Genomic DNA, 21,149 nt, shown 5'->3' on the forward strand with positions numbered 1-21,149 from the left:
TCTAGCTTGTTCTATTTTGTGCACTGTACACCAAACAGTACCTTTTTATATTGCTACAGAGATAATTTCCCTAGAGTAGGCAGTGAAACCCATTGCTGTTCTAGGAGAATGAACTATGTGGACTGTTTTGAAGAAGCTTTCCATGGAATCATTGCAGACTCAGTTGCCAGTGAATACTTGGAAATCACTTGCTTTCCTACAGAAAACACCTAACTCATTAACTGTAAAGAAGTTGGAAGAGATACTCTAGATTGCTCTGGTTCTGGGAAATATTTGCATACAACGTTGCCTTCTAGATTCAGTTTTTGTAGAGCTGAAGTCTCTTCACACTGAAGTCTGGAATCCAAATCCTACCCAGTCTGCCTGTGTGGGATTTAGTCCAGACTGGGGTGAGAGGACTGAAGCTTACATAAGCTGTGACAGTCACACACACAAATAAATCCCATACACACAAACACCTCTCACCTGAAATCCTACATACACACGCACACCTCTCACTCACTCTGAAATAAATTATAATTAAAAATCACACACACACTCACCTCTCTCACTCTGAACCGACACACACACACACACACACCTCTCACTTGGAAACTTATCTTCCACAGATTACCACTGTTAAATCACATCTTCCATCCTGTCTGTCCATCCGTCTGTCTGCTTTTCAGTTCCCGACCCGCCTACGTTAGTTGAGTTGAGTAGTCCTCGACTTAACGACCGAACAACCGCTTGTCTTCAACCGGCCCATTTTGGTTCCCGCCCGCCCGCAAACTTGATGTACTGCACAGTCACTGCGCGCGATGATGTCAGCACGCCCACGCCCCCAACTACACTTAAAGACGAAAAAATAAATTTTTAAATAATGCCCTGCCCAAAGTGCCCCCTGCTGCTTGGCGCCCTGAGGCAATTGCCTCACTTCGCCTCTGGTAGTTACGCCACTGAACAGGTTCAAACAAACACATGGCTACAGAGAGGCTAACACCACTAACAATCAGTCTGTACAGGACATGCCAAGGCACATACGTCATGCAGGTTGGCTGTCTGCAGGTGTACACACTTACCTATGTAATGGTACATACTACAGATCACAGTACATGGTACATGCAACAAACCCTCATATGCAAGCCTTGTTGTGGTCAGTCCTTTGGGGGAGGGCACATCACCCACTACAAATAAAACACTGCAAAACCCTACATAAGTCTAGGCTATGCCATATGAATATATACACATGCACCAAGTGGGCTGGACTGACATTAGAACCCCTACATAGCTAGTCTTATACAATATAGCTCATGGTACATATTGCATGTTCCGTGGCTTACATATGATAGTACACTGTTAGCTGGTAGTTTTAGGTGGCTGACATCACCAGGCCTTGTAGAAGAGGGCAGTGTGGAACCTAGCAACCAGTTACAGGGCTAAAAAGTGTATAACCATTTCAGGTGGTTATCCCATGAGGGCATGTCTGTTCATTTTCAGGGAGATACATACACACACACGCACACTCTCTCACACACACACACACACACACACACACACACACACACACACACACACACACACACACACACACACACACACATACACACACACAGTCATGCAGCAAGTAGGCTGGAATGAGATTAGAACCCCTATTTATCTAGTCTTATACACTATAGAACACAGTGCTTATTACATGCACCACACCTTACATGTGATATTATAGTATCAACTGGTAGTCTTAAGGTGGCTGACATCATCAGGCCTTGTAGAAGATGGCAGTGTGGAAGCTAGCAGCCAGTTACAGGGACAAAAAAAGTATAACCATTGCAGGTGGATAGCCCATAAGGGCATATTCCTTTATTTGCAGGGAGATACACACACACACACACACACACACACACACACACACACACACACACACACACACACACACACACAAACACACTCTGACATAGTCACACAGCAAGTGAGCTGGAGTGAAATTAGAACTTCTACCTATCCAGTCTTATACACTATAGATCACAGTACTTATTGCATGCAGCATGGCTTACATCTGATATTACACTGTTAGCTGGTAGTCTTAAGGTGGCTGACATCATCAGGCCTTGTAGAACATTGCAGTGTGGAAGCTAGCAGCCAGTTACTTGGCCAAAAAGTGTATAAACACTGCAGGAGGATAGGCCATGAAGGCATGTCCATTCATTTGCAAAGATATATACACACACACACACTCTGACACAGTCATGCAACAGCTGGGCTGGAGTAAGATTAGAACCCCTACCTATCTAGTGTTATATACCATTGACCACGATACTTATCACATGCACCAGAAGTTAGATCTGTTGTATGTGTATTTAAAGACACAGGACTTGTCCATTACACAAACTAGGCCTGTGTTGACCAGCATCTGTGGCCTGCAGTGTGAATCTGCTTCATACTGTTATCTGCATCTAGTATCCTAGCTGTGTGGTAACTGTAATTATCCTAGCTATGTGCGTACAGTTATCAGTATGGCCATATGTGGCTGCTTGCACTTGCAGTTACATAGGCATACCTGTAGGCAGGGGCAAGTTGCCCTGTCCATACTTGCGCTGACAGCATTATACATTACAGCACCTGTTCACCTGTGTCTGTCTATGTGGTGACATCCAGCAGGCACAGGGATCTGTGGGTAAGTGAAATTTGTACTGTTGCACCCTTAGCTTGGATCCTTTGATCAACAGTATGGCTGCGTGATAGTGGAGATTTACTCATCATTATTAGGGTATGTCGGACAATGCAGACATCCACACACATATTTCTGTATATAACAGGGATGTATATATAGCTATAGCTGTGTGTGTATGATATGTATATGTGTTATGAAGTTATATGGGGTGGTATATGTATCATTTTAATATATATAGCTATATATATCAGTACATATCTATTTGTCACTATATAGCGATAGCTATACTATGCATGTGAGAGAGTGACAGATGGATAGGTATATGTATATCTGTCTGTATAGCCATTTATACATAACAGGTCATTTTAATGAAGGGGCAACAGGACTGTGCTCATTTTAAGAAGAGTATGGGCATGCTCAGTGGGACTGTCAGTACTAGTAAGATGACTCCAGTCCACACCTACCAGTACTCCAGTCCGGGATTTTGTATGTTACAGGCATTAACATCCACCTCTGTTTCTGCAGTACTGCACTTCACTCAAACTGTCCACAGCATTCCCCAGCTGTGTGCTGTACTTAATCTGTAACTGTGGTTGGTAATGTTACATCACCAACAGACTGACAGTCTGCATACCTCTGAACTGTCCTGATTTCCACAGATTGTCCAGAGGTTTGCCTCATATGTTTGGTCTATTCCTTATACATTTGTGGTCTTCTGGTGAAGTATTGAATATTGATGTCACTACATTATACTACTTACAGAAAAAACATTTGTGTTTCAGACATTTTACCCTTCAGAAAATATGTACTAATGCAACACCTTTACTTCCAGTGACTTTCTAGGTTTATGGGGACAATATTTGAAATCTGATCCTATATTCGGGCCTATGTCTCCCCAATCTTACTGGATTTTCTAGATTTCTTGCAGTAAGAGACAGTGTGTGAAAACACCAACATAGTACTACCTGACATGCAAACGTTGTGAGTAATTCCAGATTAGAACCATCAACACCATCACCCATGCTAGCTTCCCTAGTCCACTGAACCACTCAGGTCACCAGACAGAGAGAAGTCATTCATCACACAATTAACAGCATAAATATGTACATTGTTATCCTGCAAGAGGAAAGACATGCAATGGTGAAAGCAATATCTGTGTTACAGCCCTGAGATTGCCTGGTCCACTAATATACCATAGGTGGTATTCTGTTAAAGCAGATGTATGGGTAAACTGCTGTGTTGGGGGTGGGGAAGCAGCAGCACAGGATCTGCTCGGATATGCAATAGTCCAAATATCATGTGAGCCCACTTTTTAATATCTCCCTCAACTGATGTAGTGAATATTCCAACCATGAGGCCTAGTGACTATTAAGGAACACATACTATTGACTGGATATCTGTAATCCCATGTGGATGTTACATCTGTCTAATTAGCCCACTATATTTCCTTGTATAACAGCAGCAGATCCATACATGTGCTATATTATAGTAACCCTTACAATTGGTGTGTAGATTAGAGACTTACCTTGCGAATGCAACAGTTGAGAGACTTGTAGTCCATGGATTTGCTGTGTGATGCACGAGGTACACAACCAATACATGGATAGGTACAGGTTGTGTGAGTTGCCTGGCATCAGCTATTTTAATATCTGTATGTAAGTAGGAGTAAGGGATCAGGTGTCAGATCCCAGGGCCCAGATTGTCAGTGAATGTGCTATGCATTGTCTTTTAGCAAATGCAAGGTGTACTGGGCATGTCTACATCTGCCTATAGGGACATCATCAGGGGGCTCCTCCTCCAAGTCCTCTTGTGAGTGTGGCTGTGTTGACCTAGGTCTGGTGGCGGGGGCTGTATATCCCTCCCCTTTGCTGATCCTGCTTCAGCCATTTCCGAAGGATCATAATGTGTAGCATAGTACATACTGTGAGCATATGTGCACATGTGGCTGGAGAGTACTGCAAGGCTCCACCAGATATACTGAGGCACTGGAAACATAACTTCAGCAGCCCAAACACATGCGCTATGATGTTCCTAGTTTGTGCATGTGCCTCATTATGGCATTCTTCGGTGATTGTGTGTGTGCATTTTTCATGGGTGTCATCATCCATAATTTCAGGGCATAGCCAGCATCCCCCAGAAAAGGGCCATGCGGATGTCCCCCCTAGCAAACATTTGGTACAGCTGTGATGTGTGCCAGATACGAGAGTCACGATAATCCAGGCTGCTAGGACACACATTCACGAGCAATGCCCTGGGCATTGCATATGACCTGGCAGTTGATGGAGTGTTACCCATTGCGGTTAACATAAATTCTACTCTGCTCACTGTGTGGTGCCTTGATGTGTACATACGTACAACATATGGCAGTCAGTAGCTCAGGATATTGTGCTACATGGTGGAAGTGTTGCATATTGCTGGCCTTCACCTCAGGGGTGAGAGGAAACTAAATGTGCTCACTGGCATGTAGTAGAATGGCATCCAAGTACTGGTGAAGTACCCTGGATGCCAATGCCTGTGAGACCCCCATCATGTCCCCAGTTGGTCATTGGAAGGCACCCATGGCTATTATCCTAAGGGCTAAACATACCTTTGTTTCCACTGGGATGGGTTCCCCTCTGTTGGCTCTGGATCTGAGTTGAGGGTGGCAGAGTTCAGTGAGTTCTTGTAGTACGTCCCTGTCCACACTGTAGTGCTCTACAATCTCCAGCTCATTTAACTCCTGGAAGGTTACCCTGGACCTGAACACTTTTCTCCTTCTCTGCCTAGGCCTATTGTCAGCAGCAGCAGCACTGACTTTGGCATCTACCACATAGAGATGTAGCAGACTTGCAGCAGACCCTAGTATTATTTCACTTAAAATTCCTAAGTCTGTACTCCTATGGTGCAGAGTATGGGGAAAAAATCAGACTGTAGGATGTATGCATACTTTATAGTGCACTGCTGTAGGTGCTGACTGTATGACTGACTACCTATGATGCATTCCACCTGGCTAGTATATCATTAACATTGTTTACTGGCCCTAGTTTAAGTTAAATATGGGTCATAAGTAATTAATACATCATTGCTTTTTAGATACATCAGCAATGTGACACAACAAGCAAACTTGCAGAAACACGCACCTTGAAGGTAAGTAAAGCTTAGCAGCCACTGCATACACACCTTGCGGAGCAAAGCAGTGCCACACAAACAGTGAGAGCTGAGCTCCAATGAATTTAAAAGTCTTCAGACACCCCACCCCTCTTGATGTCAGCTACCTCTTCTGTGAACGCCAAATTGGTTCTGTGCCTACACAGAAGGGATATGGACATAGATACCCATTTGTGCTACTCAATAATCCCACCATTTGCATAGATCCATGCACACAACTGCAAACTACACAGTTGCAGGCCCTACCTCATTAGCAACAGCACCATTCCACCACTGCAGATACTCCACACAGGGTCTTGTAATATACTCTGTCACAAACTATTAAATGTGTTTTTCCACTTTTATTGTTTTTTTTTTCATAAAAGAATATTTGCACACTGTGGCTTGTTGCGCAAGCTAACTCAGATCATTAAAAAAAATAAAATTATTTTAAATTATTTCCCTTACATTTTTGGATACATGGTGGATAGTTTTGATCATATCTGTATGTGCTGTGCCATTTCTGTCCATCTACATGCGTTTCTACAGCCCCTGTATTCTGTCTGAAATCCTGTACATGGAATTTTTCCATGTACACTATGGACAGTGACATGGGGTCTGGAGGGCTGCCTATCTGCTTGCTGGATCACTCTACTTGTCTCATTTTTATGAGATTCCCCTCTTTATGAGGTGATCTGCACGCCACAGAACTTCCTGTGTTGGCACACCCCTGTGCACACTCAGCACTGCTTACTGGATCGCAAACATGCTTACTTTCATGTAAGCAGCATGCCACAATGCCTACACAGTAAAAAAGACTGTGTAGGCTTTATTAACCCCCCCCCCCATGTTTTTATATGTGTGTTTAAAGAGTTAAAAGAGGTTTGTCATTAGATGCTGCTAAATACAAAAAAAGGAATAATCTAGCCTGGCCAAGGCTTTATGTACATGCCAAGAAAAGCCATCTACTTTATCACAAAAGGTTACTAACTCTTAAAGAAAAGCAATATTTTCCAAGTTTTGAGTCTTTCATTTATTTTAGTCATTTGCATGAATTTTCACATGAGGCTGAAATTCAGCCATGAGATCATTCCATTTGACCAAGAAAGGACCTTTGTTATGACTACGAAAATAATTAGAATGCAATTAGAGGTTAGCAGACAAGATGAAACAAATTTCAGTATAAACAGTTTTAAAAATCATGAGTGGCTATCATAGTCAGTAATTGTTTTGATGAGACATTTTTGAAAATCTCTCTTTCACTATAATAGCTGTTCTGTTTTGTTTAATTCATAACCAGAAGTAGGCAAACATCATTTCACTGAAATTTTAAGTAGAATGACTTCAAGTTCATATGCCTTGTATCAAAACAATAAGAGAATTAATTTTCTAAAATAGCAAATTAAATGTAGCCATAATATCTGAGAAATTTGATAGAAAAAGTACAACAGAATACTACATTTAATTGAGATAAAATGTATGAATAGTTTACACAAAGCAAGAGTGATACAATTCATGTACATTCTATCTCTGTGCAGTAATAGACTGTAAATCTGCTGTCATCTGTATTATTTTTAATTATTTCTTGTTCTGTAAAGTCATTTGTTTTATATGGGATCTTTTCTTGCTTGGTCCCATAAATGGGCTCTACCCAGAAGATTTAGCAAGGCCAACAAAATTTAAGTCTGTTAATTAATAAATATACAAGTGTATACAGAGAGAAATAAATGTCTGCTTCCTGAAAATTTCACAGTGTAAAAAGCATCCGATGTCCTTGGAAGTGCTCCCATATCCTATACTGTTTGTAGCCATATAAAGTCTCTGCCTCAGTTACATTACGGTTCAAGCCTATGTGGTTTAGCGGATACATCATCACATGATTAATGTGCCCCTTCCTCTGCATTTCACTTGCACCTTCTGTATACTATCCTGCTTTCTGCCACACAGCTAACATTAGCATCTTCATTGAGCCAACGCTCCTTCCCAGCATCATCATCAATCATTCCTCTCCCTCTTCCTCCTATTTTATCAATTGTCTCCTCACAAACCCTCTTGGGCTAAAGCCATATAACTTCAACCTCTTCTGACTTTCAGTTAAGTCTTTGTGTTCCCCACACTTTTCATAGTCACTAACACCTGGTAGGTGAGTGTCATTGTTTTCAGAAGTCACCCCACTCTCAACTAGATTACCTCTTTATCTCTGATCTATGACTTTCTTCTGAATGAATGCTATCCGGCTGAATGAATATTAAGTTCCATTGCACAGCTTTGTATTTACTACGACACTTCAGAAATATATAGTGCACTACATCAGTTTAAAACCAAAAAACGAGCACTAAGTGTTGTGAGTCCTCAGTAATAATTTTATTACAAAAAATTAAGCCCTTTCGTCAGTACCAGTTGACTTCCTCAGAACACTTCAAAACCATAAAAGCTTAGTTTAAATAATGTAAACTCAATAATAATTGGTTCATTCTCCCACCAATGATTTAACAAAAGTATCCCTAGTTCATGAATATACAACACAGCTCATGAATATTAAGTATAAACACATTAAAACACAGTTTAAAAAACACATAGCTAATACATTGTTACAATACAATTGTATCCAACAATTTGTTCTTCACAGTAAGAAATTCAGTCATCATATTCCTTGTTAAAGAAATACTTTATAAAAATTGGAGTATTTTTAAAACCAACTCTGAAGTCTTCCAGGTAGTGGGTGAAAAACCTATATTTTCAACTAAAATAGGACCTAATTTAAAGTCAGTCCTGGAAAGGAGAACTGAAAATCAAGGTGAGCAGGTAAATTTTAATGGGAGCAGGCCCTGTGATAGATGCCCCTATTGCTCCTATATTTTAAAGGATAGCTCTATTTCCCTAGCTAACCAAAATAAAAACATTCCCCAGGATTCATGAACGTTGCGCCAGGCGGACGCATAGCGTAGGCGTTACAACGCCAAATATGTCCGCTGAGCAATTCAGGTACGATCCAATTCCACGTGCACTACCGGCGTGCGCCGGATCTGCGCCGCCTCTGGCGTAGGTATGCTAAACACCCCATGTGCGGTGTTGCACCATGCAAATGAAGGCATATAGCGATCCACGGCGGCGCAAGGTAGATAGGAACGGCAATGTAAACCAAAAAAAACGGTTTACATTTACCCAAACATAACATAGAGTAACGGAAGGCTGTCAATGTCAGGTTTCACACTGTTGCCACATGCCAATGGCGAAAGACACAGAGAATGTCAAAAGAAAACATGCACAACATGTAAATAATAACATAAATGGTATGTCCACAAAAACTCACAGCAGAACCCAAGGACATGTCCGCGGAAGGTGCTAAACAATGAAATAATATGACAATGTCATAAAAGAACAATGTAATACACATCAGCTTCACAGCCACAATACACCATGGTATGCATGGAAAGCCACATCCACGGTGCAAGGGTTGCCAAGGAGTCGCGGCAGTGTTCGGCACGGTAACTATGAATTAGTAGTCAATGCCATGCAAATGAGGCAGATAATACTGAATCGCAAAACCCCCACCGGCGTAAGGCTGTACCAAATGGCGCAGCGGTAATACACCGAGGAGTGGCTCAGAGGGAATACATGTCACCTGCAGAGGGGTGTGCCACTGTAGGAGGAAGCACATTGGAGCCCAGCAAACATGGGCTGTACATTGCACATCACAGCTGCAGGACCGGCGTGTGGGGAAATAGTTGAGCTGAGAGCACACAATGCGCGCAGAGATGCATGTGCACGAGGATGACTACGCTCCTTAACCCAGTCATGTGACGCCCCTGCAACAACAACGGATACAGGAAGGTGATGTGGAGAATATGAGGAAATGCGGAAGCAGTGTAATTGGAGTAGTAATGAGCAATCAACAGTAATCAACCCACGAAGGCAAATTGGTGGCAGCTGACAACTCTGCATGCAGAAACCTGCAAAACTGGATAGGGGAGGCATATGAATGCAAAGAAAGTAGGGGAGGTAGCAGATTGCAAAGAGTGAAGAACTGACAGAGCAGAGCCAAGTAGACAGGCAGCATAAAGGTGGCGGCACACAAAACGCACGATATGCCATGTCCCAGAAACTACACATGACAGGGCTCTGCAGGATGCAAGCCAGGAAATAGTAGGCGCAACATGCAGAAATAGTAAGGTAAGGTCGAAAGCTAATCCAATGCAGGCAAGAGTAATGCAACACCAAAGGCAACAGCATTTCAGTGCCAATGGTAAAACACGGAAGATAATCCCCAGATACGGCCGCACAGACACACCCTATGACATCACCGGGTGTACAGCACAACAGTATAAAGTGTGAATGCACACAACACACAGCCGTGTATTCCCAAACGCCGCACTATAGGTGTAAACACACGGGGAACTTTTAAAATGTACATGTTGGGTGCCGCCGTGGCCGTGATCCATCAGCATGTGTTAGAGACAGACGGAGTTGTGGAGGAGGGTGCCGACAACTACCGTAGGACTCAGAGGAGAAGGAGAGTGTTCAGACCAAGGGTAACCTACCAGGGGCTACAAGACCTGGAGATAGTAGAGCGTTACAGGGTGGATAGGGACACTTTACAGCAAATAGTGGAGCTGTGCTGGCCACGCCTGAGAACAAGAAACAACAGAGGGGAGCCCATCCCAGTGGACACAAAGGTATGTGTAAGCTTGCGAATACTGGCCACAGGTACCTTTCAAAGGCCAACTGAGGATATAATGGGCATCTCACAGGCATCAGCATCCAGGGTACTACACCAGTTTCTGGATGCCATGTTACCACATGCCAATGAGCATATATACTTCCCCAGATCTCAGGAGGAGTTGGCTAGCAATATGCGCCACTTCCACTGTGTGGCACAATACCCGGAGGTACTGGGTGCGATAGACTGTACGCACATACAAATCAAGTCACCACCAGGGGAGCAGGGTAGATGCTACATAAACCGCAAGGGATTCTCCATCAATTGCCAGGTAGTGCAATGCGCAGGGCATTATCATGGATGTGTGTGCTGGCAGCCCTGGAAGCTACCACGACTCCCATATCTGGCATGCCTCACAGCTGTACCAGGTATTCACCAGGGGGGACATCCCACAAGGCCACCTTGTGGGGGATGCTGGCTATGCACTGGAGCCATGGATGATGACTCCCATCAGAAATGCACACACACATGCAAGAACGCCATAATGAGGCACACGCACAAACCAGAATAATCATAGAGCGTGTGTTTGGGATGCTGAAATCACGGTTCCGGTGCTTGGATACATCTGGTGGAGCCCTGCAGTACTCTCCAGGCACATGTGCCCACATATTCATAGTATGTGCCATGCTACATAACATGATCCTGCGGAAGCAGCTGCTGCAGGGACATAATGGTGAAGGGCCACAAAGCCCACCACAACTGCCAAGGCCAGTCCAGGCACAGAGGGTTCAGGACCATGAACACACTGTGCCAGCCCCAGTAGGCAGACGGAGGCGTACCCAATATGCCTATGCCCTGGCAAAGAGGGAACGTATAGCACATACTCTGACAGCGTAGGCCCCGTGGACTTACACCTCCCTACCTGCACACACAGTGAAATGGATGGCACACAAACATGGCCACCCGTAAAGTGTACCGTATGGGTGGCCCCATGTGTGACTCTAACATAGGCAGAACCCAAACACTGCACACCCAACAGCCAGCGGAGCATGGAATGCCAACACCTGAACCGTACGCGGGTCCTACAGCAGACGGCATTGCTGTATGCTGCCACGTTCGCCGCAAGGTGTATACATATAGACATGTAGATATGTGCATATACAGATATGGAGATAGATATAATTACACACATGGAAATATATGTACACATATACATATAAGTACAACAGGTAAGACAGGGAATCAGAGGTATGTAAGGTGACAGAAAAGTAACACGCGATATCTGTACATAGTAAACATAGTGAAAGACAACCTGAGCATCCGGGAGGTTTAACAGAAGAGGAAACCGCCACCAATGGAAAGGTCAACATACCGAAATGCATAACCGCGAGTCGGAATGATCGCCAGGCCACAGTACAGTAACAGTACATGTGCGGGTAATACTATGATGATATGAGGGGGGAGGTAGACACTGCTGCCGGTGATGCGGGCCACGCAGGTACTGTGTGCAACCGTCCCTGTGACTGCCGCAGTATGTGTATGTGTGCGGTGACGGTGCCGTGTGTTTCGCTGTGCGAGTGTAATGTGTGTGCCACTGAAAAATGTGTATGTTGGTGCCATGTGAGAGGCAGAGTGGAATAACATGTGTTGGCATACAGTATAGTAACCTCAGGCGTATGTACACCAGTACTCCCAAAGTAGTACTGAGAGCCCCTCCTGGCTAGGCGTGGCGACGTATAACGATGCAAAGTGAAAATGTCCCAGAATGTACCACAGGAATATACCCCACATGAAATGGAAAGGACATATGTACAAATCATGACCGTATGTATGACACCGATATGCTAATTGCAAAACGATACGTCGGCAAAGTTACAGAGCAATAGGTATGTACCGCGGAAATACGCATGTGCTACCCCAGTACTGATCGTGGCCACGTATCGGCCCGTAAACACCGCTGTGTGTTCTACAAGTGTCAAACAAGCAATCGCCACCTGAATAGGTGGCAACCACTGGCAAACAGGCCATCCCAAGTACAGGACCACAATGACTGTAAATATCCGGGACAGAATGACAAGGGATAGTAGTCACATACAAACGACCGCAGATATACCACCGATGTGATGGAGGAATACATGCAGGAAGCACACACGCAGGCGATACCAACACCACATGACAACAACACAACCTACACTCCCAGAACAACAGACAAGTAACTGTCAACTCCCCAGGCAGGGATGGAGCACACAGACAAGCATACCGTGTATGTAGATGCAAGGCCTACAACCCGTATCCGCTACCTACAACCTCCGATATTCCCCATCGCACATATCAAAGGGATACAAGCCGTAATAGCAGCACAAACATACAGGCAGTCAATGACAGCTGCATAACCGCAACATCTCGCGTGGGAAACACTATCAACAGCGGATGCATACTTGCATCCGTTGTTTAAAGGAATACAACAGCTATGTTACACATCCAAATGCAAAACGCCATCAACAGACACCGTCAGGACAATGTCGAACATAATACCATACCCAACACACACAATCCACGGCTAACACCACTGCGAAATGTACCTGACGCCACACATAGCGGCTGCAGTTACACATAACATAACACAATACAGACCATCTCCACGAAGGTAGGGCAAATAGCCAATGCCCAGGTGAGGAATGCAACCATACCCCAGTTACGACGCATAATGTACGAATGGAGTAGATGCACAGGTGATATGCGCACAAGTACACACTGAGGAACAGCTATTGGTGTGATGAACCCACATGTTGCAGGTAACGATGGATATAAGGATGACTCCCAGGATAGTCAAACCGTATGCTCATACCGAACTACCACTCCAAAACGGATAGAGTGAGAAAACGGAATAGCGATACACGCAACGAAAAACGGAAGGAAACACAGACAAGGTATGTAGAACCCACGATATGTACGGGTGTGTAACGATGATGTGTATGATGAAGCTGTACTGTATGTGAATGGTGTTTGTGGGCAAGGATACTTGTCCATAATGCAGAGAGTGGTAAAGGTGGTTATGTAGTGCTATCCTGCTGAGCATACCAACGACTGTGGACACCGTGGTACAGCAGTGGGACATCATGTACACAGCCGGGATAACACAAGGGCTGCCACAGGGGGGCATAACAAAGAACAATGCCACACCACACGCCGATGCTGGCAGTGGATGTCCAACAAGGAAGTGCCATAGCAGGGGATAGGACATGTATGTATACTGTCACAGCACACATGTGTATGGGCATATACCATCGATGTCATATGTAATGTGTGCATGACGTGCATGTATGCCTTGCAGTAGGGGATACTATGTCAACTATGTGTAATGTAAAGCTGTCATGGTGGATATGACAGACATCATACACAGTATCACAGGCATATCATGCATAATGGAGTTATGGCCTATTGGTATGTGCAATAACAGGATACGTATGGCCTGTACATATGGGACAGAGTATTAGCATAATAGCCATCCGAAATGGAAGGAACACCAAGTAACCATGGCCAAACGATCTGTAGCAGGTGCAATGTGGGCAACAATGAAGTCCGGCAGGTCCATGTGTAAACACATGTGCAGTGTACACAGTAGTGTCACCTCCCCATGGTAGTGTCCAGTGAACAGCAGAGGTGGGTGTCAACTGCATGTCTACACAGTACTGCTGCTGTGGTGGTATCATGACTACGTGTCACCAAACAGCAAGGAGCTATCATATGAACAGTGCCACTGTGTGTCTCTGTGGATGTGCACAGGACCTATGTTCCACAGCATGGTGTGTGTTGTGTCTGCGGAAGTAACACAGAAGCCCAGCCCATGCAATGTGTCATGTGTGCACATATCCATGAGTGGTCCGTTCACACTGCCCACTGCAATTGCCATGTATGAGTACTACATGCATCAGTAATGCGGAGGACATGGTCCATGTCAGAGCAGAAGACACCCCTGTGTATGTGGTATGCAGATGTGTACAGATGTGTTTTCCGTCTGTCAGCCGCATATGTAAACTGTCTGAGCCTGGTACACATCATGGCATGACAATGCTGTGCCATGTAAAGTTGTAGCCATTGTGGAAGGTACACCACGAATGTGGTATTGTAATCCTGCCCATGTGTAGATGTGTGTATGCCACAGGTACAATGGCTACCTATGTACCAGCCTCACACACAGTACAGATAGGTGTGGCCCTGCAGATGTGTACCCATGCCACAGTGGAATACAGTAACCACAGCACCATGTGGGGCATTTGTGTGTACAGCAACCATGTACAATTTGATATGCATGTACGGGGACAGTATCCATGTGATACTCAGTGGATGAATGTTGCTATCCAAAGGTGATGTGCATGCACCATGTGTCATGCATCCTGATGCCACGACACCCACATGATGTATCTGCCACACCGACACCCATACGGTTGTTATCAGTATGAGCTGGTGGAGCTATAATGGTGCCAGGTATGTAGATGTGGGATATCTAGGCATGGACAGTACTCTGTGACAGCATGTTGTGTATGTAAGCAAATAGTGAACATGAGGGGCCCCATGACTGAGGACTGTGTAATGCCACATGTACCTGACATGTAGTAGGTAGCATGATATGCTTGCACCACTGTGTGTCCTGTCCAGGAGTCATATAGCCTAACAGCCTGAGACACAGGGTATGATGTGCCGGTGGATGTGTACATTGCCACACCAACGTGGGAATGGTGCTGAAGGGCAATGTGAGGACAATTTGTGATCTGTTGCCCTCTGTACCACACCAACCACCCATGCAATGGTATGACAGGTATATGTGGCGTGCTGTGGCACACAGAAGCCTAACAAGGGTGCCAGTAAAGGCATGAAGGACATCAATGAGTGCGTGAAGCACATTTGTGAGGGTGTGCCCCAGTGCCATACAGAATGGTCCAGTCATGGGTGTACGAATGCAGTCCCACACGTGCAATGCAGTGCCACTCATGTGTAGTGCGATAGATGCGGCAGTGTGACGGTCAAGGTACACAGTGTCCGACAACAGGCTAGCAGTGAATTCAGTGGGCTGTTGTGGAGACACATAGCAAACAGGTTGGCGGGACATAACAGCTAGGGATTGGAAGGTGACATTGGGACAGTGTCTTAGGACATAACTTGTGCATGGCAGTACCATGTATGTGTCCACAGGGACACTACGATGTCCATGTATGGATTGCAACCTTGTAGTGAATGAGAGTGTGTATTGTTGGTAGGTACACCATTGCCTGGCATGTTGCCAACATTATCTCAGTCTGCAATGCCTGGGTGACTGTTGTACGTGACATCGAATGTGGATGTATTCAAACAACACAGACATACCACCACACTGCCTGAGGACCCACACTGCAATGTGCGGCAGTCATGTGTAGGTAGCTAGCCTTGGAGCATGTGATGGACCACGAGGACCCACCGTGGCTGCCGGCGATGCACCCCACACATGTGAATATACACCACCGCAGCAACAGCCTGCACATGTGCCCATACAGCAGATGTGCATGGAACATGACCACCGCCGCGGGCGCCTGTGAAAAGGCCAGTACCGCCATGTCTCTGTGTGGAATAGCATGGTCCCTACCATGCATACATGCTACGAAGTGCACTGTGATATGTGTCAGCATAGTTATGTACACTGTCCATCTGCCGGGGTGCCATGCCATTAACAACCCCTGTCAGCAGATGTCAGTAGTACTGGCTGTAGAACACATGTACCATGTATGCTGCCATGGATGTGTGTCCAGGGTGTGGCCAGCAGGGCCGTGAAGCATATGTTCATTCACCAAAGGGGATAACCCCAGGTTTAACACACCAGACACATGGTGGTATCGTGCATGCTGAGGGTAGTGTGGTAGGTATGGTATGTGTTGTGTAATGTCACCCAGCTAGGTGGAGTGCATGCCTCAAGCATGTGTGGGTACATGGTGTCCATTCTAGGAAGTGTGGGTTGCTGTCAGCACATGGCAGTAGCAGCTGTCTGAGGCCCAATGTACAGTATGACAACACAGACAGCATGTAACCTGTGGTGTACAGTGTAAGCTCTGTTGCGTGTTACAATGTGTCTAGCGGTCACAAACATGGGTATCTGAACATGGAGCACCTAACGATGCATTGTGTTCGCAAAATCCAGTATGTGTGCAAAACATTGTGTGATGTGATCCTCACCTGTGTGTGTTGCAGTCCAGGTATGTGCCTGGGAGGTATGATCCGTGTACAATCTGTACTTGCAGGTGTGCTGTGCAGAGCATGGAGGAAGGTCCCAGGCACTGCAGATAAATGTGAGTCAAGCAGTAGTGTGTGTGCCTTGCTTGTGTGCAGCACAGTGGAAGGTGCAAGCATTGTCCCACATTACCCCATGCCGTGCCTGCCTGTTACAGCCCTGCTGGAGACAGTCATGTGACACCGCCACAGAGGCAGTATAGCATCTGAAGATGTACATGTGTGCTCCACACCCCAGGCAGATGGCCGCAGGTCATGTGTGCCACAGCAGTGTGGTCGACCAGGACTGTCATAGTGGTCAGATACCACATGCCTGTATAAGTACAGTATGAGCATAGTCAACAGTTGCAGTGACAGAGTAGGTCAATGTACAGTGTCCCTGTGTTCAGACCACTGCCTACTGTACACTTGGCTAGACACACACCCAGAGGGTGAATATACCGGTGAGCCATCACATGTCCCAGTACACTTAGCCTGTATAATGCCATCACAGGGCGGTCACAATAACATGTTGTATGACAGGCATGTTGTACCAGGTGATGTGTCATGTGTGCATATGTTGAGTTGCACATCCGTTCACACGTCCGCAACATATCAGTGCATGATGCCTAGTGTAACATGATGCGTGGAACTGCACTGTGATCCACAACAGGGTCATCTGAGACAGGTGTGTTGTGAATGGTGTAACCCATGGTTCCACGGGATATACACTGGTGCTGTTGGCTGCCATGCTGGGGGCCACCAGTGGTGCCTGCAGTGGTCATACAGACATACTGCACACATTGTTCTGGCAGGAATGTCCATTGTTGTGGATGATGTGTTACCACGTGAAGGTAGGTGTGTGTTGTGAATGTTACCCATCCAGATGTGACCATCAGGCGCAGTCATGGTTGTCGACAGCATCACACCCATCCACAGCTGTCAGAACCCTGTCCCCAGAATGGGTGTCAGCCGCCTCGTACTGTGTGACCTATGTGCAGATGGCGGAACACCTCCTACTGGCTGGCTAACAGTCTCATCTAGGAAGGCTATGTGATGGCTGAATACGCTATAATGTATAATGCTGGTATCCCAATGAAGTACATGGAATCACACACAGTACGCCATGGCTGGCATGTAAACCATGTACAACAATGACTGTGTGACAGACACAAACAATGCGGAGCCATGTTGAACATGCACCCATGAGAACACCAAATGAGGTATGTTGCACATATCGATGTACAACTGTCAGCTATGGCCATAGCATGGATGCAGACGCATATCCCCCACAGGCACAGGCAGTACCACGCCATGTAGGTAGGGGGGCATTGCACGACTACATGTGACAGTTGCTGTACCGCCACATGTACTGCATATCCATCATGTACGGGTAGCAGTGGTACGTGACTGTTGGACATGCCTGTGCATATGACCATGTCCCACAGGATATGTTTTACGTGTACAACACGCGTTGTACCGGCCATCAAGCTGGGAAGTGTATGGCTGCCAGTGTACCTGTGTGACATGTTCTGCAATGGGTGCAAGTAGTGCATTGCATGCCCACATGCCCCACACAGGTGCATAGCCTGAACATACAATACAAAGAGGGTGTTGGATCATAGCAACCCACAAGAGGAGATGGGTATGGGTGGCAACCCACTACCACCTGTTCGCAGGTGTGCATGTCCATGACACATTAGCACCTGCGGAGCCAGCAGTACAGCAGTACAGGGTGGCATGCATATATGTTCACAAATACCCCTGTGTGTCCCACCACTGGCCTGTGGACAGACAGACACCAACACAATGTGCAGCATTGACATGTGCACAGCACATCATCGCTGGCTACTGTAGAACAGGCTTACTGTGCAGACATGTGCATAGAAGGTCTGCGCCAGCCACACTCAAACACGTTATGTGTTGAACCCCACCATTATTGTAGCCCATGCCACAGACAGATGTTCACGCATATGTGCATGTACGTCTGGGAATGTCCCTGGCCTAGCAGTATAGCTGTGTCAGTGTTGTGAACAACATACTGAATGAGCTGTGTGTGAGGTGCGCCATACGTGTATGGTCCGATGGATGATACCATCAGTGCCCCTGCTATGAACATCCCTGTCCCCATACATGGATACCTATGCTGTGCCCAACACCACGCCCCTGTGGAAGGGATGGCGCTGTGTGGTGCACCAGCTGACATGGGGTGGCAGCAGGCACTGGATGTAGACATATGTGGTACCCATGTCAGGCCAGGCAACCATCCATGTGCACGGGATAGCAGTGTGTGGGCACATACAGCACTGTGTTGAACAATATCGCAGCACATAGCACCTGTCAGGGGTAATGTGTATGCATGGATGTGCGATACCTGCATGCACCATACACACCCCCACCAAGCAGCGTGCAGCCTACCTTGCAGAAGGCCATTGTCCACACCATGATGATAGACATGTGTAATGTCCATATACACATAGCAATGACATATGGAATGGACAGCCACCCTGCCAATATCAGTACCCCCCAGGTGGGACACATCTCTGTGCCATATATGTGACATACCCTGCCATACCATGCAGCCCTGCCCAGCAAGGCTGCATGTGCTATCACAGTCCTACATGGTGCGATGGACAAATGGCACTTGCACTATCAACCGTCCACAGCAGTAATGTGGCACTGATGCACCCTGTGGTGTCACAGGTGCTGTGTGTTGGTGAACAACGCGCGCACATGCTATGCATGACCTTTCCTGCTAATGTCACATGGTTACACAATGTCCCATGTGTATCACGTGTGCAATACAGGTGAGCCGTGGCAGGTTGTCCAACACCCGTACAGTGCTGTGTAACAACACATGCATGTACAGGTGTCCATGTGTATGTGTGCAGTGCCACCGGTGACATTCATAATGGCTGCGTACGTGATGCCTAGTGACATATACACAGCATCCAGGTGAACAGTAGAACTGTGTGCACATTGGGACATGTGCCAACTGGTATGAACACAGGTGCAGGCAGGTACACATGTCAACAGCAGGCTACCATCAACATGGTGTGTGTACAGTGTGATGAGTTGACACACAGATATGATATGATACCCACTGCGTAATGGTGTGACGGCAACACGTCAGCTGTGTCACTGCATGATGCATCGCAGAGATTACTGTGCAGATGTCGTACATGTCATAGCAATGTATGTCCAGCAGTATGCCAGTACATCACTGTAAATGTGACCTGTCACCATCATTATGTCTTAGAGATAATGCCACGTTCCCGGCTGCCAGCCTTCAGCCGCCAGGAGGATGACATGATTATACCATTGCTCCACAACAACTACGAGCTACTATTCAGCCATGTGCCACAGCAAGCACAGCAGCGGGACGATGTGTGGCAGGATATGCGCAGGAGGGTGATCAACGTGGGTGGCAACAACCGCACCTACCAGCAGATCCGCCGACACTGCACAGACCTAATACGGCATGCGAAACAGCATGCCACCGCAATCGCCAGAGAACAAGGTGGGACAGGTGGTGGGCCACCAATCCAGCACCCACTCACACACACACGGAGGAGCTCCTGGCCAGTCTGAGGACACCCAGGGAACATCATGCAGAAACACTCGCTGCCATCGTGGAGGTGGGTGTCTCCCAACCAACAAGCCTGGAGCTGCCTGGTAAGTCAGTCTTGCATGTGTGTATGATAACTGACGTAGGTGTGGGTGTCACAGTACACCACATAATGTACCTACACATGCTAGGTATATGGCCACACAAGCTGCATACTACAGTATGCTACGTTGTGTTTGCAGACATGTGCATAACACATGCTACCACACAGGTACATGATGTGACATGCACAGTGCTTACTGTGGCTACAGTAATGGATAATGTGTATACTGTTGTGTCGCCCCTATACAGGTACCTCTGTGGTGTCGCACAGCCATGGGTCCGTCGCAGGTGAGACTGTTGCTAGTAATAGGCATGTTACAGTGTATAGATATTCCCCATGTGGCCAGGTATGACATGCACACCTGGGTCTGCTCCAGTCACGGTATACAGGTTGCACCATCCGACACACACGCCACCCATGTACAATAGATACAACCACTAGTATACACCGGCATGCAAGATGTAACATCATTGTGCAGGTGTATAGCATGCTGAAATAATAGTTCAGATGCATGCACACATCTGGGGGTGCCCGCAATATACACCAGAAAAGGCTTTACAGACAGTCACTGTGTGTTCCATGTTGCACAATGTATTAACAACTAATCTTGGTGGACTGCCAATCTTATGTGTGGATAACCTGCTTCAAGAACCTCCAGATATCTTGGCGCTATTAGAGCTGTCATAGGATGATGAGGGGGACATAATGGTAAGAACAACCAGGCATAGGTGATGGAAGCTGCAACCATATTTGGTAATGCAGGCGACACGTGTACACAAGTACACAGTATTCCTTGCTCCATTTT

General features: G+C 46.2%; 1 protein-coding gene across 1 annotated transcript in view; it reads left to right on the forward strand.

Annotated features, from left to right (window-relative positions):
* Window positions 1–21,149, forward strand: part of LOC122800226 (dynein axonemal heavy chain 17-like) — a 17,083,451-nt gene that overhangs the window by 8,331,240 nt on the left and 8,731,062 nt on the right. The window contains exon 34 of the mRNA XM_044069720.1: window positions 5,723–5,776. Coding sequence (XP_043925655.1) covers window positions 5,723–5,776 — 54 coding nt within the window. The remainder of the gene's footprint in view (window positions 1–5,722; window positions 5,777–21,149) is intronic.

The sequence above is a fragment of the Protopterus annectens genome, chromosome 4.part0 (genome assembly GCF_019279795.1).
Source record: "Protopterus annectens isolate FY-2018-M chromosome 4.part0, PAN1.0, whole genome shotgun sequence".
NCBI classification, from domain to species: Eukaryota; Metazoa; Chordata; order Ceratodontiformes; family Protopteridae; genus Protopterus; species Protopterus annectens.